Below are 25,870 nucleotides of genomic sequence, written 5' to 3' on the forward strand. Positions count from 1 at the left end.
ACTGGCTTGAGTTGATTTTAGTTTAGCGTCCCTTTCAGCAGCGAAGCCATATGAGACGTGGATCTACTGATTAACGTGGAATCCGAACCACATGAGCTCCCGCCGGGAATCGAACCCGGGTCTCCCACGCCAAAGGCGCGTACGCTAACCGCTTAGCCACAAGGAAGTTCAACTGAACTGGCTTGTGTTAAAACTGACATGTAACACTTCCCAAGTGTAATACCCTGATTTTGATAAAATTTGGCAAGTAGATATTACACGTAAAATAAACGAATATTACTTGTTTTTTTATTTTCTGTGGAAAAACTGTTTTAGAGGGCAAAAGCCCTCACCCAAAATTTTGAAAGTTGACTCCCGAAAGGCAAGAACAAATGGACAGAAGTGAATGATATTTTGCACAGATATTGTAAGCGTAAAATGAGGGAATACGTGTTTCGTATTTTCCTGGAAGAAACGGTTGGGTGGTGCACAGGACCCTAAAAACCTTTGATCACGACATATCAAAAATGCGAGAAAGTATATACCCTCCTTCAGAAGTGCCTAAAGGGCATGAAAAATTGCAACGAAACTGTGTAGGAAAAATAAACGAACAACAAACGAATACATGTTTTTAAAATTATTATTATTTTCTGCGGTAAGACAATTTTGGGGTCAAAGATCTCTCCGAAAACAGTAAATGGTACCCTAGAAGCGCAGGGAGGAATGAACCGAAGCGAATGAAATTGTGTGTAGATATTGAATGTATAAAATAAGGCAATTTGTGTTTCCAAGTGTCCCCATCCGATTTGCTTCAAATTTGGCACATCAACAGTAAACAGAAAATAAATCGATACGTTTTTGTTTATGCGGAAAACCTTGTAAGGGAGTAACCCTCCTGAAATATTACTATAAAATACGCTGTAGGTAGGAAACGCCAGATGTTAAAATAATGAATATCTCCCAATGCATAGATGGTTGAAAGTAGGAAATACTTGTTAGTTGTGTCCCCGACTGTTTGGAGAGGCACATAACTTCATTTTATGTCTGCAATATCTGTGCACAATTTCATTCAATTCGGTCCACTTCTTCTTGCCTTTCGGATGCCAATTTTCAAAAATTTTGAGTGGGGCTTTTGCTCCCTAAAACCGTTTTTCCACAGAAAATTTTAAAAAAACACACATTCGTTTATTTTATGTATAGAATCTATCTGCCAAATTTTATCAAAATCGGAGTGCTACATGTGAGTTATGTCAATATAATCAAACTTTGCTGTGCGCATGATTACACAGTTCATGTAACAGGCCTAATGTTCCTACTTTATTGTTCTTTCCAAGAACGTAGTAGTAGATTTGTGAAATATTAATACCCATATTCTGAATATATGTTAAATTTCATTGATATCTTATATTTTAAAGAGAACTTCCATTTCTGGCCTTTAAAAAGCAAGTTCAGAAATTACTTATTATTAATTGTATATACAGTGTTGACGAATTTTTCGAACTCAAAATTGATAGTTAAAATATTTTCGTCTGTTATACAGTGGTCTTTGTATATACTCGTATTATGGTATGTTATATATGAAGCACTAAAATTTTTAACTTTTAACTATTTATTTCCGACGATTGTAATACATCTGATGTTCGTAGATGTTTTGCAATAAAATCTATTATTATTATTATTATTATTATTATTATTATTATTATTATTATTATTATTATTATTATTATTATTATTATTATTATTATTATTATGTATCACCGGAATTTCCGAAGAATTTGTAATACGAGCCGATATTCCTGCTTCGATCACCATGACTTATCTGGCTACCCTGCTAACGCGGGTCGCGGGATAAAGGATAATGAAAATATGCAAGTTTGTTCAAGTTTTGTCAATCATGTATGACGCGAATGAGGAATTAATGAATTAATGATTTTATATCACTTAGTGATCATAGTGTAAAGCAAGAGCAAAATTGTCAAAGTATTGATAAGCAAAGAAGCTAATATCTCTTTAATTTAATTTTAAAATTAATTCTTAGACCATTTCCTTCAAGAAACTGGTAACAGAAATAGGTTATCGAAGATTGTTACCATAAGGTGGGTATGAGACAATTTTGATTATCTTTAGTGTCTAAATTTTCTGATGTAGTAAGGTTAGAAAAGAAGTACTTCTAGTTTGACAATATTGAGTCTGATTGTGATTATTATTTTTGTGTTATATATTGATGAGAAACGATAGTACATCAAAAGTGGCAGTTTAAAATAATCATAATTAAATTTTATGCATGTTCCTAGACTAAAAATGTTTCGTTTACGCAAATATTAGTTTTATACATACGCATATTCCAACTTTCGCCATTTATGTATGTAACGTAATAGTGCAAGGGTAAAATATTTTGTATGTTCTGTAAGCCAGTTTCGGAACTCAATTGGTTGAAGATGCTAGAATGCTAGGTGCTAAATATCGCTTTGGTAGAAGATGCTAGAATGCTCCAATTTTGCACATACAAAATCTCCAGTGTTACTTACTTCATAAAATATAGCTGAGCGAGCGAAGGGGGTTAGAAGCCCAGCAGGCCCCATTTTTTTTCTATCTTTATCACAATTTACGAAAACAAAGTACTCGGTTCTGGAGCCATGAAGCGAATTGGCGAAGATACTAAATGCCATCTAGCTTTTTCCTCGGGTAGAGTTGCAACAGAGAAAGAGTGCATCTCATTGAAGCCTCTATAAAATGGAGTGATGAAACTTCTTAAATGAAACCGAGACACATCCTGATGAAACAAATATTTTAAGTAATAGATAGTGCATAGAATATAAATGTGAATTATTACTATACAAAAATAAAAATATTTGAGATCGGACGCTACATATTTAAGTATTCTTGCAATCTAGTTTAATTTGGTAACACAAAGAATACTTTTAGATTGAAGTACCGGGAGAATTGTAAGTTTCGTACTCTTAGAAGATTTTGTAATCTTAACCACTAAACTGAAAAATCCAACAAATATACTTTTTTAAATAGATCATTATATTTATTTTGATAGGACATGAAATTTAGAATAAGTAAGACTTATTCCTTCTACGCTGAAATACTTTATACAGCCATTAATCTTTGAATACCTTTAATCAAAGCGTTTTCTTTTCTTACTAACGATCTAGAAAAAAATGGTTTCATTTCTCACATAGTTTAAAAAAAACTATTCTGTACCATCTAGATATTTGATATTGAAAAATGTATTTTGATGGGTTAATTTCCAGCTGAAGTAAGCTACTGTATAAATATAAATTTTATATACTTACTCAAATGCTCAAAATGGTATATTATTGTGTAAAATTTGTATTTGACTAACATTGCATTTATCCAGGTGGCCAACGGGGTAAAAATGTAATTTTATTTACGGATGGCATGGATGAGTAAAGTTATTTCGTCACTTCCGCTCTCAACCTATCTGCAAGGATATAAAACTCATATTTTCATTTGGAAGCAATACGTCTGGTAGATAAAGAAATCATAGGGTGAATATATTTTACTTTATTTTCTTGTAAATGTTTCCTTCCCTTATTTATCTTTGTTCTTAAAAGTTTCTTCTTTCAGAAACTGTAAAAAAATTGCAATTCTCTCTTCCATTATAATATTTACAAGTCAGTGCAAAACGTAACCATTGTAAGTTTTCTTTTTGGAGCCTGGATTGTTACTCCTTTAAAATGTACTTTGGAGTGTAGCATGACCACTTAGAGTAAACCCAGGTTCGTAGTGTTAGCTGGGGGTGCATCTTAAATTACTTATATTGCTGTTAAAATGGACGTATTTAAAATGAGCTATGAGATACTTTCGAGTCGGCAACAGAACCGTGTGTGTAAATGAGAAAAACAGTTTAAAGTCGCGGCCACCGATAAACGTCCCTTACCCATACCCTTCGTAAGAAACAGGCCCTTCCGCAAGCACAACCACAAGTTACCACAAAAGTCTTCCAACATGGCGGCCACCAAGATAGCGGATGGCAATTTTCCCCTCCTACCAACATTAATCCCAATTGACTTTGGATCGACTGCAATTTTAGTTTCTTAAAAATATTTAGCCCGGTCTAGATTTTTGGCTACACCCTATGTTTTTAATTTTAATGTACATCATTTGTCGGCCATTCACCGTATCGTGGCTGGAGCAAATAGCCTCGCTGCTGATGTTCCCAGTAATGTCAATCAATTCGTGGTTGAATGTTAATCTGTTAAAATATAATAAATGTGTAGTTATATGATAAAATTTGTCTCACGTTCTAAATTGTATTTTCTTATACGGTATTTCTCCTTTTTATTAGGTGCCTCTAACAATGGAGCGCACAAATATAGTTGCAGAAACAATCCCTGCGGCCGTAGACGGCGAAGAAAGATCTTGCACGTCAGTCATGGCGAAAAGTGAGTATTATTTGTGTTTTTGTCATTAGTTGTATTCGTGTTAGTATCAACTAAACTGTACAAATCTCAGTGTTTTGACGAGTTGTTTACAGGAGAGTTGGAGTTTTTTTTTTAGTTGCCCACAGAAGATATGAAGAACGCTTCAAAGAATGAAGACAAATTCAAAAAGACAAGAAAAGGGTTGTTAAAAGAAAGTTATCTTTAGGGGACATGGTAGCTCAGTGGTAGAGCGCTTACCTCTGGTGCATGGTGTCCCTGATTTGATCCCCGGCCAAGTAAGTTTGTGGTGGGCAACATCGTGCCCGTGGATTTTCTCGGGATACTCCCGTTTCTGTCCGTAACCTCATTCCACCAATTCTTCCATCATCATTCATTTGCCTTAATTATCCGTTTCCCTTAGTCTAAAGTGCATAATCGTGGGACGTCCAACTCTGCAAGTTTTCATGTAATATATATATATATATATATATATATATATATATATATATATATATATATATATATATATATATATATATATATATATATATATATATATATATCAGCGTTTTTTAAAGCTGTATCACATTGCAATTTGCGATGCATCTTTCATTATTACCAAGGAATCTAGGATAAAGAGGAAGCTGAAAAAATATTAGTACTATTTCAAAAAACTTTTCTTTGAAGAGTCGGTTACCAAAAGAAAAAAAAATCCTCAACTTAGGGTTTAAAAAAGTCTTTCTTTCCTTCCCTTTGTCGGTTTCTTGCTAGTGGGTCATCCTATCCTTGTTTCTGAATGTGTATTAAAAAAAAAAAAAAAGGTTGGAGAAAAGGCTCATTGACAGCACAGAAAACTAAGTTTGAACTATATTGGACCTAGCCGATATATGGTGTAACATGAGTGGGGCTTGGAAATGGTTGGTTAAACGTAGAAGTGCGTGCAGTAGATCACTGGAACAGTAACAACATTCTTCAGCGCCGAAAATATAGAAAAATACACTAGTCTTTCTCTTTTTTTCGCTTTTTATTTCAAGTACTGATATACCGGATGCCCATTTACGCCTCTTGTAGAAATCAACATCAGTATTCCGTATTTATTGGACTTCTTTTGTGAATCTATAATTACTCATTATAGTACAAAAAATGCGGTACAAAATTTACAAAATGCGATAAAAATTGAAACTTGTATCACAATTTGCTACACAAAATGTAAATTATTAAAAAGAAAAATTTTAAAAAAATCGCTGATATATACATAGTGTTTCAAAACAACACGGAGAACGTTTGGGAGGTGATTCCTGACACCAATATAAGACAAGAAGTATCGACCAACTTGGGTGCACAAATGCTTCCTTTCGGAGTTATAGGCTGCCGAAAACATGAAAAAATGAACTTTAAAGGTCCATACTATGGGACCTGCCGTAGTCGGGTCAGCACTCCACTTACGAACTAGTATGTGCCCTATCCAGATATCTAAGTTTCAGAATCCAGTGGTACTTCCACAAAAAATTTTATAAAGTTAGTTGGTGAGTACTTCAGATTATATGACCGTAGCCAAATTCCCTCTATAAGAATTTTTGCGTGAGTACGTTAGGATTCTGAAATATCCATTTTTGGATAGGGAACTTAGTTCGTAAGTGGAGTGTTGACCCGACTACAGTAGATCCCATAGTTTTGGAGCTATGGACCTTTAAATTTGATTTTTTCATGTTTTCGGCAGCCTATAACTCCAAAAGGAAGCATTTGTGCACCCAAGTTGGTCTATACTTTTTGTCGTATCCTGGGGTCAGGAATCACCGCCCAAACGTTGTCGGGGTTGTTTTGAAACACCTTGTATATTGAGAAATAAACTTGAGGAATGCCGAAAGCTGTTAAAACTTCAAGGTTACACATAAGAAAAAAAAGTTAAAGAATTCAAATGCTACAGAAGAAATCTGGTTTGTAAACTGTAGATAATAATCAAAGAGGAAGATCGAATTATGACATTTGTTTACTTGTTCATGAATGTATTCAGAATTGCGGACATATTAAGGATATCGTTAGTGTATAGTTATCATTTGGTTCTTATATTCCAAATACAGGAAGTTTGACTTTTAATAAATACTTACAGTAAAAAAAAAAAAAGGTAAGGTTATAATAAATTCCAAAAATAAAAAAAGTGCGTTGAACGGCTATAGGATTGTTGGAGACCAATTAGTATATATATATATATCTGACCATAAGCAATTCTTTGTCAGGATATAAAGGTTTTCGAAGTAAAAAATTGAATAAAAGCCATGCTTTTATAAAATGTACAATACAGGAAAAGTTTTGATAATGTGTGTGTGCTGAATGTGGACACTGGATTGTCCAAGTACAACAGGATTTGTATTACAAACTATGTGATCTGAGTGAATGAACACCTCTTTAAGAGTGAAGGAATGTATGGCTGTTCAAGGAGTGGAGTGGGTAACGTAGGGGTTAATGCATCGAGATGGTACGCAGAAAATCCTGGATTGGAGTCTTGGTTCAGTCATACATTTTTGTCACTGTTTGTGTAGCATTAAAATAAAGAAATAGGACTGAGACTTTAATCGCATTGTGTATATATATATATATATATAATTGTTGTGATTCACTTCTTCCAGACTGTTTCGGCTCTCTAAGAGTATCCAATCACAGTAAACCACAAACAAATAATAAAAATTACCATCAAATATATATGCGTTGTCGTATTCTCAAATGAAAATTAGTCTTATCAAGGGAAATAAATATTTATTTATATAATAAATTAAATTGAAAAATGATTCGATAAAATTCCTTAAGGTAAAATAAATAATAAAAAAAGGAATCAGAGCCCTATCCCCTAAGTCAGATTGTCATCATTCAGACCAACAGACTCTTACAAATTTAATTAGTCAGACTCCACCGATTTGTTACTTCCTCACAGTTTTGTCTGACGCCTACCGTTATTAGGAAAGCCTGACTACAACTTTCCGTCTACAACGTTAGAGACCTTGTTGTCAATGGACATCATTTAGCCCAAAGAAAGATTCTCTTTCTAAAGAGAAGACCATCACTCAGGCTTGTCTGGCCTAGAAAAAAAAAAGTTTATATCCTACTTTCTCCTATCTAGAAAATAATGGGAATCACTAATCTCAATAAGCTATCATTCGAGCTTATCACTTGGCTAGCTAAATGTTAACAAATTTGGTCATCACTCAGACCGAAGGAAATCACTCATTCCTTGCTCTAGCCATCACATAGGCCAGTCCCTACTTATTTCCTTATAAAATCAGAAGTTTTAACGCCGTCACTCAGGCTCCAGAGAAATCATTTATTGTCTGTCATCGGTCATCGTTCAGACCGTTTCCTACAAGATAGGAAAGTTTGAAAAAAAAAAAATAATAATAAAGGCGAGGCAGGACCTTCAACATAGAACAGCTCTAACAGCCATAGTTATCCAGCCCGCTATGATCCGAGAGGCTTCCTTTTATATGATCGAAGACCCTTCTCTTTTTTAGTTTAATTAATTTTATTTTCGCTTAAAATACCGCAAAAAAGTCTTTTGAATGCGAGCAACCGTCGTAAGCTTCTGGAAAATTCCATCGATCACTATAAGAAAAACCTATATAGAAAAAACTTGAATGTTCGTTAAATAAAGCTGAAAGAAATCCAAGCAAGAAATACACAGTTTAAGCAAATATACACTTGTGTATGGTTAGTATAGCACAATTGAGGTCTCAATTAAAAGGATAAGAAACAAAGAAAGAATATATTTAAAGAATGTACACTCATGTCCAAAATTATTGTTGCATGTCTATAAATATGTTGTTGTAGGAATATAATTTGGTAACGAATCCGCATGGTATTTCTTATAATGTTAGTATGTGTATAATCGGCAAAGACATGTATGTGGAAAATTTCATGTCAAAATAGCAGTAAATAAGAACAATAAAAAGAAAATAAAACTTCCTTGTCCATTTAGCAACATTTTGTTTTACTCTTTCTCATTTTCGTATTTATAATTCTTTTCCTGTGAAATTTAACACAAATGTACATTTTCCGATTATACACATAGCATCAGTATTAAAAATACCCTGCAAAATCATTATCAAATTATATTCTTACAAGAAGACAGTTATACATATGCGACAATCATTTTGACATGAGTGTACATAGAGGTCCAAAACTGTATTCACTGTTTGTAATTAAATATTTTTTAAACAAAGGTTCTTACACTCACTAACTTAATGCGTAGTTTAATATAAGGTATTAAATTTATCGTGGTAGATGGAGCTGGCAATTTATGCTGCGCGTGCGCGGGTGGTTGATGTTGAAATGACCCAGTCATATTGGCCAATCGAGTAACAGCAATGGCTGAGGTTCGCTTACCGTTTATTGAACGCAAGGCTGTAGTGAACATCCAGAACATTTACAAGGTAGAACGGCTTTGGAACACCGCCATCAACACGTCGAACAATTGCCCGTATTCGTGACAAATTCGAAGCCGATGGAATGGTTAGATATATGCACAAGCAAAGATCCAGTGTCCAGTGGTGCTGTGTTTGCAACATTTCACCCGATCATCTCAAAAATCACTGAATCAAAGAGCGCACGAAAGCTGGGTAAGCCGGTCAAGTGTAAGACGCGTTCTGAAGAGGGCAAAGTGGAGAGTGTACATTCCAAGACTGCTACATGCGATGAATGAGGACGACTCAGATCGAAGGATGGAGTACTGTGAATGGTTTCAGCACATGTTTGATGAGGATTCGAAGTTTGCAGGAAGTCTGTGTGGACTGGCGAGACACAATTCAAACTTAACCGTATTGTGAACAGCCACATTGTGTCTTACTGGGCTCCTAAAAATCCTGATACTTCTGTGGACAGGGCAGTGAATCTACCGAAGTCTGTCAGTGTGTGATGTGATTGTTCCTTTCTTCGAGGGTATCGTAACCGGTGAAGCGTATATTAATATGCTTCAGACAAGAATCCATATTGTTTTTTACATGCAGTAAGACGGAGCTTCACCTGATTTCCACCGAGGTGCCAGGTTGTACCTCGATAAAAATCTACCCAGATGACGAGTTTGCTTGAAGAGGTACTGTTGAGTATCCACCTCGATCTCTGATTTGGTACCTGTGGACTTCTACCTCTGAGGGACCGTCAAGAATGATGTGTATCTACAAAAAACCAGCAATAATCAACGAGCTACGTGAAAAGATCATAGTCATATGCTGTCTTTACGCCAGATACACTAACAGCCGTAGTTTGGTGTGTACTTCGGTGCTATGGATGTTGTAGAAAAGCTGCTGGTCGTCATTTCTAGCACAGACCATAACCCTCTCCCAGTGCCTAAAATTGTCATGTCAAGTCAAATTTGTTATGAGATATGGACCAGCAAACAATGAGTATATTTTTTTTGGATTCCTCTGTATATTTGTTATATTGAATGAAATGTATCTATGCTATTATGCATGAGAACGTTCTGTCCCAAATAACTTAACAAATGTAAAACATTTTTAAAAAATAGATGTAAAAAATTTAGCACTAACTCTCACTCAATTCACTTCTTCCAGAAAACATTTCTTAAGTTGAAACACTTTGGAATTATTTCTTACAAGGATGAAGGGTATGTTGTTCTTTGTCTTTTAGATATTAAATATGCATCTTATAGCAACCATCTGTAAATACTTATCTTCTCTACCGTATTTATTGAACAATATGATTTGGCGCATTTTTAATGTAATTTGTGAGAAATATAATAATTTACTGCGTCCAAGTGTACTGTAATTGTTTCAGCAATCTCTATCATCTTCGTCAGCAGCTCTGAAGAAACTCGCATGGAAGAAAAGAAGCCTTTCCACTTCGCAGAATGTCATTTTGAACTTTCTCGTGTGCCCAGTGTATGTAGATTCCTTGGACTGGTTAGGAGTCGCGTTAGCTCATTGGTAGAGAACTTACTTTGGTGCGTGAAATCCCAAATTCAATCCCAGCTCGCGCATGGTGGACTTTGTACAGTGGACAAGCCTCGTAGGCTTGGGGGTTTTCCCGCTTCTTTCCACTTGCTTCATTCCGCTATTTAATACATTATCATCATCACTAGAACAACCAACGTTATGCTTTATTATGCTTTTTCCTAAATTATGTCTTAATATGCTGTTCCTTGAATTACACTTCATTTTTACGCATTTCCAGTATATATTTGTTTTATTTTACTCGTTTTTAGTACACAAGCATCAAAAATATATATGAAACTATTAATTTTCCCCCTAAAAATTACATCAATACAACATACTACCTCATTTTGTGCAGTTTTTCTTAAGCGATGTTTCGAACAAGAAACATGGCTACACAGTAGACTTCTGATATTTAAAGAATTCACAAAGAGTATAAAATTGATTCCCGCCTTCTACTTTGAAATGGTCAATCGGGAATTCTCTTACTCTCTGAGATTGCATATACTCTTCATTTTGGCATCTTGGAATAAGCACAGCCAGTGTTAACTGCCTTTAACATAAAGTGAGGGGGAAAAAAATCCTAAGCGGAAGGTGCTGAGAGAGGAGGAATTCGAACTTTCCACTGTTACCTATAAAGGCAATTGGCAGTTGATTTCCATTATTTGCTGCATTGATAGCGGCCTTTGTTGATTTTTTTCTGTGGTACAAAATATATTAACATATTTTTTCTTTATTGTACACATACGCAGGGTTCTGGAATAAAAAGCATTATGCTTTATGCTTTATTTCTGTAAATTATGCTTTATTATGCTTATGAGATTAGCAAATTTGTATATGTAAAATTGTCAAAATCACAGATACGGTACCAACCATAGGTGAAAAATTCCATTATGCTTTTACTGCTTTTTATGCTTTATGGTTGCCCTAATCATCACCATCTCCTTTAATCTGGTGTATATTCGTGGAATGTTACGCGTAAAATAGAAGTTTCATTGTATTTCATTCAAACAACTCTCCTTTCGAACAATCTATTACTACTACAAACACTTTACATTAGAACTTCATTGATAATCTAAAAGTAGTTTTGTGCAATTGTGTTAACCATTAAAAAGCTCTTGTAAAATTACTGATAACACTGTAAACATTGAAGTACGTTTGAACGTAGTACCTTTTACGAGTTAACTTCCTACCCCTCATGCAAATGCTATTTTGTGAAATAAGTCTACAGTCTGTTATTCTTCCTTTCGTTTAGATGAAGATGTGGGAGAAGATTCGGACAGTGGATTTGGATCGAAGCTCGAAGAAGAAAGCTGCGTGGGTGAGAGCATTTTAATAACGGCAGAAATTGAACGAGAGGAACAGGAGTTGGCTAAGAAATCAGAAGAGGAAGAAGCACGGATTTGGAAAGAAATGGAGGTAACCTCTTATGTAAAGCAATCAGTTTTTTTTTTTTTTTTTTTTTTCTCCCGTTATGTCTGTTTTCAAGCAAATAAACAAACTTATGCTTATGAGACTGCTTATGTGCGTAGTCTGAGTTTGATTAGTATACAGAGTGACCCACATAAAACCTAACGACTCACTGCCTATCTGGCTTGCACGCAAAAGATATTTTACATTACTTATATGAATAGCGCAAAGTTAGAGACTTACAATGTATGTATTACTATGCATTTATTTATTTTCAACAGAGAAAAATTCTCCATTTACGGAAGACTCTTAGTCTCGTACATGCATTAAAGAAACAATTATTGTATTGATATTGACAAAAAAGAAAAGAAAAGAAAAATAATATAGTAAAAATGAAAAATAAAAATAGAAAAATGGCAAAAAAACATTTTTCTCATATACACAAAGTTAGATAATAAATATCACTATAAACTGCTTGTAGGTTTATGCTTCCGAATATTTCCAGATACTCATATTTAAGTACATACCATACACGTATATAGGTTTTACATATATGTTTACATATATAGACACACCCACATATACGTGCAAGCAAGAAGGTATCAATATATAGATAGAGTCCATAATTACGCCCATAGCTATTTATTTTATTCTGTACCATTATTCGGTAAAAATCTACTTTTGATTAGCTTTATCAAAAAATTTAATATAATGACATTCACAGAACAAGTTAGAGTAAGATATTCTATTTACAGGAGCAGACTGTCCTGTTTTCTTATAATATAAGTACCTTAGAACTCTTTATTGTATTGTTTCTATCTGGTTTTCTTGAGTTTTTACATTTAGCTGCCCAGATCATTGACGCATATTCCAATTTTGGCAGTACTAGACTTTTAAAAAGAATTCTTGTGACATTTACGTTTGTAAACATTTTAGTACTTCTGATTATAAACCTCAGTTACTTGAAGGCATCTTATGTTATTAAATAATATTTCGCTATATTATTACATCTTCCATAAACTTCAAATGCAAAACTTTCTGGTTTATAACAAGTCGTGGAAGTGCCATCCATCAGCATCCAGGCATTGGTGCACTCGTAATAACATGTTCTGAGAAACGCATTGTAATTCTTACGCAGCTCATTTGTAATGTTCTCTTTCAGTTTTGATCTGATAATTTGTTGTTATCGCACACTTTGTCTTTCAGAGCTTCATATATATATATATATATCTAAAAGACAAGATGTTAAGCCTAGCGTTCGCGAAGGCGACAAGTTTTTGCCGTTAAACCTGCTTTCAAAAAACACTTCACTGATACAAGCCATACTCTGGGTGTGTGGGTAGGACCATCTTGTTGAAAGACGCCATACTATTCACTTTCTGTTAATTTTGTTTAAAACGACTCAGTTTTCATCTGCAGATACCGTGTGCTGTTGATCGTCTGTTCGAAAAAGTTGGACTGATAAAGCACGTTCCACAACACTACACGCCAAACCCTTGTCTTCTCTGAGTGAAGAAATTACTCGTGCACAATGTGGGATTATCCCAGGGTTTGCCCAATCGGATTGGACCCACCTGAAAAAAAAAACACTTTAAAACCCACCAGGGTTTTTGACATATTTGTTAGTATATTATTGGTACAACTAAGGTGATCACATTGTAAGTGATTTTTATCAGATTTTAGGCTTTCCTTGGGCAAATTAGAGGCTTTAACGTTAAGGTATACAACAACATTGAACATAAGACCTTTATAAAGTTCTGAATGCACTAAATGATTTAAAAAAAAAAAAAAAAAAAAACTTACTTTAGATTGAAATAGTTATACAACAAATTAATGTATGGATTATGCTTATAGCGTATTTGAAGTAAAATGAGCAATTTTGTGCTTATAAAATATTTTCCGTGAATAGTGTGCTCGTCGACTTGGCGACAGCGAAGGACATTATCACTCATACGTTTGACGGGTTTAAGGTCATAGGTGCCGGTACTAATAGTGCATATGTAAATACATTAGTAGAACTATTAGTATTATTTCTTATCTTGGATGTAAAACACAAGTTTCTTCAACTAATATTTGGTTTTCCAACAATAACACTTTAGTTCAGTCATTTGTTGCCACTCTTCAGATAAGCATTCTGTAAAATCAACACCGTCAATAGCGTAAAAATTCTTGTCAAATTTAAGAAGCTTAATGCTCGGGGTTCCGAAGACTATGTAACGCGTACTATTTCAAGTGCTGAGTTCAAATTTCCGTACTAGTGGACGATTTTATGTACACGCCGTGAAAGAAGTGCTCGGGAAATTCCCGAATTAAACGCAGAAGGATCGGAAATGAATACTTCAACAATAAAACTTTTTATTTTACGCTTAAGCCTGCCTTACGTCCCGTAAAAAACGGGATAATACCGCTTTGGGCACGTGTCCCGCGTCTCCGTAAATTTAGTCGGAACAGGGAAATGTCCCGTATTTTAACTCCGTTCCATTTCTGATATCAATATCAGCTTATTCGAAAAGTGAAACAAAAAATTCTGACATTGGCTGGGAATCCTGTAATTAGTGAATGAACAGTACGCTGTTTCATGTAACAGTTTCGAGGAAGTTATTATACCATCCTGTTCGACTTGATAGCGAGCGAAATTTGCAATGCTACTTTTTCCATTGCACTTGATGGAAACTCGAATACACTCCGAAAAAGAAAAGAAAAAAGGGTTGCCTTGAGTGTTTTTACATTTACAAACACAGGGAAGATGACTGAACTTTTCTCCAGCAACACATTAAATAAGTTAACAAGAATTATAATCCTTTTCAGAGGCTAGGGGCACAGAATTGCGCTTTGGTCCACGTCTTAGAAAAATGTAAATCTGATCCTGACAATTACACACGACACAAGGAGAAAAATCAGCTTTTCATCAGATTAAACTGACGAACGTAATTTTGGCAAATACAGCCATGTAAATAAATATTGCTAAACGCGCGAAGAATAGTGAAGGTAGATTGTACCACTTATTTAAATAATTTGCGTATTGTTTTCCTGTAAAGCATTTTTATAGCACATCTTAAGTTTTTAAGCATCTTTAGTCTGTACAATTAATTGCAGGGTACGAATAGAGAAAAGCAGCTGCTGCTTAGTGAACTTTCGCCTATTATATTCTTGAAAAAAAAAAATTAAAATGAAATCTTTTAGTCTCACGGTTATGCCTGCTATGCTCAAGGTGACGGTGATGATGAAAAATGAATGAAATGACGGAATGAAGAAAGTGGGAGGAAACGTGAGAATCCCGAGAAAACCCACACACAAGGTGTTTGTTTACCACAAAGCTCACTTGGCGCGAGCTGGGATCGAACTAAGAACCCCATGCACTAGAGGTGAACGCTCCACCACTGAGCCACCGCGGCCTATTATACTTTTGTTCATAACCCAACTACAGTTCATTGCATTGTGTTGTAAAGTTGAGGGGGGAGGGGAATCTGAGGTGTCCCGTATTCTCATGGAGAAAATATGGCAGGTTTATTTACGCTGTAAGATGTTAATTTCATATAAGACATTTTAAACCATTTATTTACTTCATACAACATGAATTGTATCTTTGTTTTAAATTCATAGACCCCTTTTGGTATTCATAGGCCTATTTGGCGAACGTCAGTCAGGCTTCTGGATGACTTGATCTCCATTTGTTCGTTTGTCTGCCGAGCTGCTTCAGGCTATGCGGTTAATGTACGCGTCTTCGGCGTGGGACCCGGGTTTGCTTCCCGGAGGGAGCTCATGTGGTTTGGATTCCACCTTAATCAGTAGGTCCCGTCTCATATAGCCTCGCTGCTGAAAGGAACGTTAAACACCAACTCAACTCGTTTGTCTGCCTTTACCACACACACTACAGGGTACAACTTTCGGCCTTTTAAGTTAAAATTTTCAGAGTACAAGCACGAGACACTGTAAATTTCTTGTATAGATTTTGGCGGCATACCAACGTAAAATATTAAAATGGCGGCCATTTTTTCAAACCAGTGATTATCCACGCTACGAAGAGCAATTTACAGTCTTTTAAGTTGAAATTTTGACGGTGGAAACACGAGATATGCTAAATTTGCTTAATAGATTTTCTGGGCGATTGAATGTAAAATTTCAAAATGGCGGCCATGTTTTTCAAAACACCAGCGAGTAGAAAATTGTTGCAAGTTGTGACAATGACAATCTTGAAATATAAATCACATTTTAACACTTTTACCCCAAAGACATTGGAATATTTCGAAAAAAACCAATTAAACCCGAAAATACCCATATGGGCCCAGATGAGTTTGGCTTTTTCAAAAAAGCCCGGAGTTTTTCAAACCCTGGATTATCCTGCGACCAACATCTGCAATTCTGTGAGCTAACGTAACCAAATAGCTTCATCTGTCATAAAGAAGACCATGGGATTCAAGTAACCATCAGGGTTGAAGATAACACTCAATTGCAATAAGTAACTCGTTAAGCTTTGTCTGGTTCTTGCAATTGATGGACTACAGTCACGCGAAATGGTCATAAATGGAGCTCGATGGGATGTTGTGCGGGATACACGAACTTGAGATAATTCCCTTATCGATTTCCTGGGCTTCTCAATATGTTACTGCGACTTCTGTTTTCACCGTGTTCTTTGCTGTTGGACACCCGTCTTTTATTACATTCCCAACGAATTCTGTAGTCCTCCATTTTTTGTATAGAACTTGAATTGTTCTGATTATGAGGGCTTGATCCGTTGCGGCTATGTGGTATGTTGCCACATTTCTTTAGTTTCTTTAATGCAGCATATTATGTAAGATTTCATAATATCAATTCGGCGTTCAATTGCATACTACACAATTTCCACCAAAATTACTTTTAAACTGTCTAACACAACTATTACGTCTCGCTAGAAGTAATGTGATATTTCAGTGTAGTCAAGTATATTAGCCTGATAAGCAGCGAGGCCAACATCCATTTATTTATGAACGCCAAAGTGGAAATGAGCCATACCGGTTTTATGTGGAACACCTTGTATAGTATCAGTTTCATCATAGGTAACGTGCTTATCGTACACTATAAAAATGTAAGTTGGCAAAAAAAAAAATAGTTTTTCTCGAAACCTACGCATAGGGATTTGGAATCTTTCATATTATTTTGTTCAGCTGGACTAGTTCTATTCAGTGGTAGAAGTCTCATTGACTCCTCCCCCCCTCCTTTTTTTCATTAGATGCTAATAATTTGTAATATTTTGAAAGATGTGCCAGAAGTATCTCTTACATAATTCCTTTGCAGGTCTTTCCTGAAAGAACTTAATTAATCATGTGCTTTCGTCTATCGTGAATACTACGTAATGGCTGATATGCATAAAAGTGAGATCTTACTCTTCGTTTAAGATTTTGATATTAATCTCAAGATTGTATGCATAAAAAGCGAGACAACGTGACGTCATTTGAGTATAATCTCAAGTACCTGACTAAATGCTCGGAACTGATGAATCAAACTGTGATTTCTCACTTTTCGTTTGCATAAAGTTGAGTATAATCTCAACTAGCTGAGTTTAATCTCCAAATTTTGTGAACCACCTCAGTACCTAGTTCACTTTGTCCCATAGTGTGTTAAGAGTGGGTCGAAATGGCTGAATTTATGGATGTGTAACCAAGAAGAAAAGTGTACAAAGTTCGAAGAGGCTCTAATGTGCATGATGGCACAGCATTTGCTTGGGAATTGACTGGAAACCAGAAGTGGGGCTCTGAATAATGAGAAGAAGAGTTTTTGCTCTTATGTTGCACTCTCAATGATAAAAAATACAGTAAATAAACTAAAGCAAGTTATAAATAGTAGCCCCGCTTAGTGTAGCAGCTAACGCTCTTGCCTTCATTGCGAGCAATCCCGGGTTCGATTCCCACTGGAAGCCCTCGGTGGAAAAAGTGGAGAAGCTTTTTCAGGCCAGCCATTTTGAATGGGGTTTTCCTGGGTTTTTCTCATTCACACCAAGAAAATACCTGGGTAGTACCTAACTTTTAGGTCCCAGGCTGCTTCCTTCCTTCCTTCCTTCCCTTTCCTCGGATAGTGTGTTCGCCGAGCCACGTCGTCCCTCATGTATGTGACGGGCTAAATGACCTTCGATGCCCAAAGCTCAAAAATGTAAACTCCTATATCCTAAATGTTAAAAAATAAATATAATAAATAAATAAATATGGTGATGTACGGAGGAACCACTTCTTGTTAAGTAATTCATAGTGGACTCCATTTTAGGGTCACTGGTTCCCCGTCTATTTCCGATTTCAACATGTGCGCTCTAATACTCGCTGTGTGAGATTCCATGTATCCTTTTATGAGGAACAAGATTGCAGTTGATCATTTTTTCTATTTCTTATAATTTGTGAGCTAATCGAATTTTTTCTGCTTATTTTAAAACTTTGATTCCCGTCCTTTAACCTCTTCTAGAAGTTTTCGGGTAACCGAGGTCGCCATGTCTTTTTCAAAATCCGCGGAAACCCCAAACACTGTTGCATGAGATAAGGGCACGGTGCCTCAGTAGTGTTCTTCCCGCTGGTCTGGTTTCTAGCACGTGCGCCTTTGGTGTACGGGGTTCCGGCTTCGATTATCGGCGAGAGAGCCTTTGAAATTTTAACTGTCCTCGATGGTTCTGTGTTCGTGTCTCTGTCGTCAAGGAAGTTACTGGAAAAACTGTAGACTGTACAGTGAAGTAAAAGTATAGTAAAATTAAGGAAATTAAGTTACTGCTACTTGTTCGGTGAATCAGTTAAGTTTTAAAAAAGTGGTAGAGCGTTTAACTCTAGTGCGTGGGGTATTTGGTTCGATTCCCGGCCAAGTGAGGTTGTGATGGACAACATCATGTCAGTGGATTTTCTCGGGGTATTCCCATTTCCTTCCACTAATTCTTCCATAATAATTCATTTGCTTTAATCATTGTCTCCCGCAGTCTAAATGGTATAATAGTAAGACGTTAAACTGTAAGATTACATTGCATTTTTGTACTGTTGCATGAGTTAGCACTTTCGTTTTGTTTCCCTATCACTTATGCAAAAGGGTTCCCAAATTGGTTCGTCAAAATTAAAACAAGAGTTGTGGCCGTATAGTGCAATGAACTTGGTCGTCACTGTTTTACATGCTGGAATATTCAAACGAAAGTAGCCGTACTTCAATCAATCTAATTCAGTAGTTCTCAAAGTTGGGTCCCCGGACCTCTGGGGGTTCGTGGGACTTAGCCAGGAGGTCCGCATCGCCTAAAAAGTGAAATGTGTTTTAATAAAATAGAACTCACAGCTGTTATACAAGAAGTGTTTTTTCAGTTACTTAAAAAATATATATCTACGTTTGTTCTCTACATTTATATCTAAAATGTTCTGTACTTTACTAAATTTCTGCTCTGAAATTGATCAACCGTTATACAGGACTACTTCAAGTGAGAGAAGCTCCTTCTTTGTTAGGGCATTTTTTCAAAAGCAGTTGTACACTCATGTCCAAAATGATTGTCGCATATCTATAACTCTATTCTTGTAAGAATATAATTTGATAATCATTTTGCAAGGTACTTTTAATACTGATACTATGTGTATAATCGGGAAATGTATATTTGTTGTAAATTTCGTAGCAAAAGAATTATAAATAAGAAACTTAGAATGAGTGAAACAAAATGTTGCTAAATAGACAAGAAAGTTTTATTTTCGTTTTATTGTTCTTATTTACTGCTCTTTTGACATGAAATTTGCCACGTACATCTCTTTGCCGGTTATACACATACTAACATTATAAGAAATACCGGGCGAATTCGTTATCAAATTATATTCGTACAACAACACATTTATAGACATGCGAAAATAATTTTGGACATGAGTGTACATTAACTGCACGACACCTCGGAATTTCATGAATTTCATCTTCAAGTGACGAAAAGCTCACACCATGCCACCAACTTCAGATTTTTAAAAAAGAAAAAGAAGTAAATGTTAGTCATTCCTATGCTTATAAACATCAAGCTTCCCCCAATTCTGGGATTTCTTAAAAAGAAAAAAATGAGAAACCCCTCCCAAAATATGTTTCTAGGTCCGCCACTGCGAGTAACGTTTGAGTCAAATTGGTTTGCGTGTGCGCTGTGAGTATGAAGAATTGTCTAAAAAGGCATTGTAACATTTGATGCCTTTCCTTACCACTTATGTGAGCAGACTTTTTCTGCTCTTTGCAGTGTTGAAACTTGAAAGCGAAATCGTTTTAATGTGGAATCCGACCTAAGATTGATGGTGACAAAAATTATTCCCGAGCTCAATGCATTTATGGACAATTTCATTCCTCACATTAGTAACCCCCTAATTTGAGAACGTTGTTTCTCAAGTGGATTTCCTTATTAAATAAAAATAATAAAAAAAATCCAGTCTTGAAAGTACTGTATTTTGAATTGAAATGTCTTTCACTAGGAAACAATCATGTATCTTTAGAATAAATTACTTATTGCATTATATTTTTTGATCTTTTTCTTATCAGTAGTTATTCTAATTAGTATATTTTTAATGCAATGTGAAATTTCAGATAGCATTGCAAGGAAGTCCACAGATCACTTCTCAAATGAACAGGGTTCCGCGCTGTCGGAAAGTTTGAAAACCACTACAAATCTAATCCAACAGAAGAAAAAGTCGTGCTTTTGTGCTGCATAAATAGCGCTACGGATTTTAATTTTACTGACATGCTTTCACTTGCTACACACCTGTGAATTCCTTAATTTAGAAAAGGGAAGGAAATAAACATCGTATTCATTACGTCATCAAAGCCAAGTTCACATGAGACGGAACTGCCTGTCACAGTGAGAACAATCTCATTTCTATTCGTTCTTTTTATGCATACGAATTACGACTAAGAACTCACTTGTAGATTAATCTCGTTCAAGAGATGAGATTATACTCACTAGTACAGTAAAACCTGCCTTCAACGGACCCTTTATTAAACGGAAAACTGTCTTAAACGGAAATATTTCACGGTCCCATGAATTTTGGAGTTAAAAAATATGTAGAAGTCACTTCATTAAGCGGAAACTGTGTTACGCGGACAACGGAAAGCAAAATAAACCTAATAACGGAAAATTCTGAGTTTCGGACTACAGCGTTTAGAAAATTTTTAGATATTGTATGAGGGGCAAACATATATATTACACTGTCTGCGATAAATCCTTCGTTCTTTTGTTAAACCTTCTGAACAATTTGCCTTAGGGAATAACGACTGATTTACTTAGTGTAGTTTCTCAGGCTACAGCATATGCGAACAGTCAAGCAGCCAAGCAGCAATGCATACAGAAACCCTGTTTGAATATTGGAAAAATACAGTAAACGTGTACATAGCATATTTTGTGTTCATTTTAATTTGTGTGTGTGTTTGGGTGTGTATTAGTTAGTAGAAGAAAGAAGTACTGTAAGTGAACAAGCTACGTAGAACGATATGTTTTCTCAGTATGTCCGTTATAAGCATGTTTTTTTTTTTTTTTTTTTTTTTTTTTTTTTTTTTTTTTTTTAATAAAGGTCTCTATTAAGCGGAAACCTGACATTAACGGAATTTTTTGCTAGTCCCGCTCGATTCCGCTAAAGACAGGTTTCACTGTATTTTCATCTTTATGCATATTACCCAATGTCTACTAGAAAGACATTTGCTGTTTGAATGTTCGAATAATTATAGATCGTTCGTGTAATGTGCATCCGTATAATTCGTACAGTCCATTTTTGAAGTGCTCATATCTTAAAGTGCCATTTTCTCATATTTTATTTTAACACGTGAGTGATTTTTTTCTGCATTCCAGGAAAAACGCGAGAAAGAAGAGAAGGAGAAGAGGTTCCAGAAATTGCTGCAGCTGCTAACACGAAGCAAATTTTACACAGATTTCCTTATCAACAAAATCGAGTCTCAGCAACAAATGTCCAAAAAGAAACTACAGAAGCAAAAGTAAGTACTTTTATTTATTTATTTAACTAGACCGTGGTTCCCAAGCGAGAAGGGTGGGGGCGCAAGCTACAGACAAAAATATACTACATTAGTAATTGCAAATATTAAAATTGTGGCTGGTCTGTTAATTTTTAAGTTATTCTTCATAGTCATCATAAGTATTCCGTCATTATTGCCGCAAGCTTCCTTGTACCACGGTTTTCAGCCTCTTTTTTTCTCCTCATACTCTTTTGCTTTGATACAGTCCATCAACTGTAGCCTCCTTCGCCCTTACCTCTCTTTCACGCCACCACACCCTACAACACGTCCCTCATGACAATTCCATCTCAGCCAACTATTCCATGTTTCTCTTCCTGTTTTCAGTTACATCTAAAATTATCCTTTTCTCCCACACTATTTATAACACCTCATTTGATTGCCATTCGATGCAGCTAATTCTTCGCATTCTTCTTCACACCCTTATTTCGAGGCTTCTGGTCTTTGTTCATTGTTGTAACAGACAGACATAAAATTAAATGTCGTATAAACTTAAAATAACTATTAAGATGAACTGTAGTTCCATTAGGAGCAAGTTGGCACAAAATAATATTGCACTACAATGATATGCAGAAGTTTTCCTGGAAAGATATAAATTGGTGAGAATTAACATTATTATTGTTATTGGTGATTTGATAATTCAATACTGAATGCGAAATCGTAAAAGCGGTCAGATCAACCAGTGGCTAGGACAGAAGGGAAAGGTCCCTATGTGAACAAGGTTGGGAACCACTGGTTTATATTTTCAGAGGTACTTCCAAGAAGCTGCAAATAAATTCAGCGTGAAAGACCGACATGTCCTGGCTCTGGTTCAGGTTCTTATTCTCGATGTATCAACTGACTTCTGTGCCGACCCAGCATTCTGTGGCAGCTGAGAAGATACTTGAAATAAAAGATTTCAAATTCCGTTTTAGAAAGTCCGAACAGCTTGAGAGTGAAAGAGGTAGTCAACCTTTTAAGGTTTGTGGGCTACTTTTCATTTCAGAAATCACTGACGGTCTACTTCTCTGTTCAATAGCCCGCTTGAGGAAACTTTTGTCGTGGCCGGCGGCAGGATGCCAAAAAACCGCTGTGGCCACCTATGGAACGATCCTACCGTAAGTCACGAACATTTAGAATTGTTAGCGACGCGCATCTGTATTGTAGGTTGGCTAAATTAAACTGAAAGTGTAATTAGGTGATGACCATGAGAATATCGTTTGAATGCCATTTACTTACAAGAATCGCTTGACAGGTAAACTTAAATGACAGGAGCTATCTTTCAGCTCGACACTCAATTCCTTAAAATGGAGCAGTCCTGTTCGAACAACTGCCGACAACATAGGGGAGGCAATCTTGTAAAGGAAGAGAACAGGACACTTACAAGTGTCTACTTATGACAAAAGCAATAAAATAATTAATCACTTAAGACAATAACACAAGTTTAATGGGAATTCGGATTAGCATTGATTTAGAAGTGTCCCACAAATATATGCCAGAACGCAGTATGACAGTGGCGACTCACACGGGTTCATTTAGCGTGAAGCGCGACAGGAAAGAGCTTAATCTGAGCACTAGAACAAAATAACAGTGTAAGCTAGTGCGAAAAAAAAAAATTGTAGCGGGACGACAGCTTGACTTAACAACAAGCAATCAGGCACTTGCTACACACCAAATATTAATTAGGTCAAAACTAATACAATGAAAAGACTAAGTTAGTAATACGGTTACTCAGTCTACAAAAATGTAATTAGAGAGGGGTCAGACTCTGGTTATTATTAGTCATTTAAAAGCGATACTTAATCAATCAACGGCATGAAATAAATTAGCCTAGTGATAATTGTCAAATAAAGCGATAGATCGGGAGAGATACTTATCACCAACAACTCAGATTGTTAGAAGCACTTGTGTAAGAACAATTATTGAATGCAGATGTTGGGTGCGCAAAAGGGCGCGTGATTCTGAGAGTCAAAGCACATTTCTAATTCACAGAAACAAATTAAATCGCTCACCTCACAAATAAAAACATGCGGAGAATGAAGAACAATTTCAGGTGGCCTCGTTTCGTCTTGTCCTTCCGAGGTGATGTTGAAGTTGATCGTGGCGTGGCGGTAATAAATGTTTCACAGAGTCGATGTTCCAAAAAAGCCAAATCTAGCTAGATCCGAGCGGAAGATCTGGTAGACGCTGCCAATTCCTTCAGAGATCGAAGTCTTCTCTCCAAGGGGAATTTTCACCGGTGAATGTCGGGATGGAAATTGAATCGCAGGGCACAAGATGGTGATAGTTCACACAGCTTCACAAACATTAACGTGAGTGAAGCGCTAAGTCTTTAGCAGGCGTGAACGTAGTCGAAGTTCGCAAAGCTCAAACATTAACAAGACAACTTTCGTGATAGAACGACATCAACGAATAGCAATCTTCGGAGATAACTTGTAAGAGAATTTTGCAGTAAATAAGGCAATAACTTGAGAGGTTTTGACAAGCGTTAAAATGATTGGAACGCCGAGTTAGAAGTAGTATGAGTTTTTTTATTAACTGTTTCGTAGGTACAGCACAGAGCATTCTGTATCTTTTTGAATAAATAAATCTTTCTACAGAAGAAACAATATTAGGTGACGCCTGAGTTTGTAGTGGCGTATGCGTGAAATCCATATGATCGAGAATGTAATGAGACTTAAAAGACAAATGAGAGCAGTTCAATGAAAATATAGAAATTTAACTGCCTGCTTAACGTAACCAGAGATTTCACTAATGACAAAGTTCAACACAGTTCGTAAAATTATGCACACACAATGAATGTCGGAAGGTCCACTTAAAGGACAACGGAGATTATGGAAGTTCTCCACTGAAGCAGTGTAAAGATACACTGATAAGCTCTGTAAGTTTCTTCTCTCTATGACTCTTGATAAAGTCGGAGAAGAAATGAAGTCCGACGGGCGAAGGACGGAGAGAAGGTGGGCAGGAGCCCCCTCCAGAAGGGTGACAGGCAGCAACCTGTGCCTCCAGAAGTAACGTTGATTTTCGCCCACGAAACAGGCTTGGAGAACCGTTTTGTATTCGGGGAAGTTTCAGCACACGTCACTAACATGGGCGTATACTGAAAAGGTGTCTTTCAGAAATAAGAACATCCGGGTGCAATAAAACTATTAGTTGCGTTTAGATTGGATGCATATTATCTGAACGACTATTAGGGGTGTTGGTTAAAGTATTCACGCGTGCGCTATAATTTAAATAATATAAGACTTACGCGTGATTTATCACAAAATATTCCAATTAAAAGTTAAAGGTTAATTTGATAATACAGACAAAATCGTGTTTTATCAAGATTTTACCAGTTTCACAATGATACCAATAAAACAAATGTGCATCAGACGCTTAAATTACGTAGTGTCAAAAATGGACAGTTTTAATACCTAGAAATGTCAACGGTGGCGACAAAACTCTAATTATGCGTCTAGAAAACTCTTAGCAAACATCTGGACTTAACAGAGAACAATAAGAGTATTCAGAAGTCACACATGACTTTCAGATATTCATATTCATATTTATTTGCCTGTTCATAGCTTACAAGACACAAGGATTGGATACTCTACACGTGTGGTGATTCAGAGGTTATAAGGTTACACTCACTTCTCTTTCGACACAGAAAAGAGGGAGAAAAAGATACGACAAATCGCTTCCTAATCTTAGGAAGCAAACAGGAAACTTTAGATTTTGTTCAAGCTAAGTTAAATTCACAGAATGAATAAAAATAGAAAGAAACAATTTAAACAATGAACAAGACCTGAATTAAATAGAGTACAATAGAGCAATTAGATGATTGTAAGTGCTAATTATGATCTTAAAATCACAGGGAAACCAAAACGTAACCTCGAAAAACTAGGATTACGGGTCGGCATGCTACACTTAAAAAACAACAATAATAATAATAATAATAATAATAAAGTAACCGATGCAGACAGTATAACTACAGGTTTTCTCTCATGATTTGATGATCATCTAGCTAGTAGAGTGGTGCGGTCGATGCGTTCGTCACTTCTGGTTTAGACGCTGCTAATATATTTAAGGATATGAAATGACGCATGTGTATAATAATTTATAAACTTTATTTACTGCGTCTATTAGATTATATTATTAACTCTTTAGTTGTAGTTGCCTAAATACAATTAACCTTCTTACTGCTGGTTTCTAATATCTGTGCAC

The 25,870-nt window shown here is 35.9% G+C and overlaps 1 protein-coding gene across 1 annotated transcript in view; it reads left to right on the forward strand.

Moving 5' to 3' along the window:
* Window positions 1-1,811: 1,811 nt before the first annotated feature.
* The window catches only part of LOC145685722 (lymphoid-specific helicase-like), a 79,929-nt gene continuing 55,870 nt past the window's right edge, over window positions 1,812-25,870 (forward strand). The window contains exons 1-4 of the mRNA XM_081758210.1: window positions 1,812-2,075; window positions 4,298-4,394; window positions 11,565-11,728; window positions 21,507-21,649. Of these exons, the coding sequence (XP_081614336.1) occupies window positions 4,310-4,394; window positions 11,565-11,728; window positions 21,507-21,649 (392 nt within the window). The 5' untranslated portion in view covers window positions 1,812-2,075; window positions 4,298-4,309. The remainder of the gene's footprint in view (window positions 2,076-4,297; window positions 4,395-11,564; window positions 11,729-21,506; window positions 21,650-25,870) is intronic.

This window comes from Thermobia domestica, chromosome 5 (assembly GCF_964235325.1).
Source record: "Thermobia domestica chromosome 5, izTheDome1.hap1.1, whole genome shotgun sequence".
NCBI lineage: Eukaryota > Metazoa > Arthropoda > Insecta > Zygentoma > Lepismatidae > Thermobia > Thermobia domestica.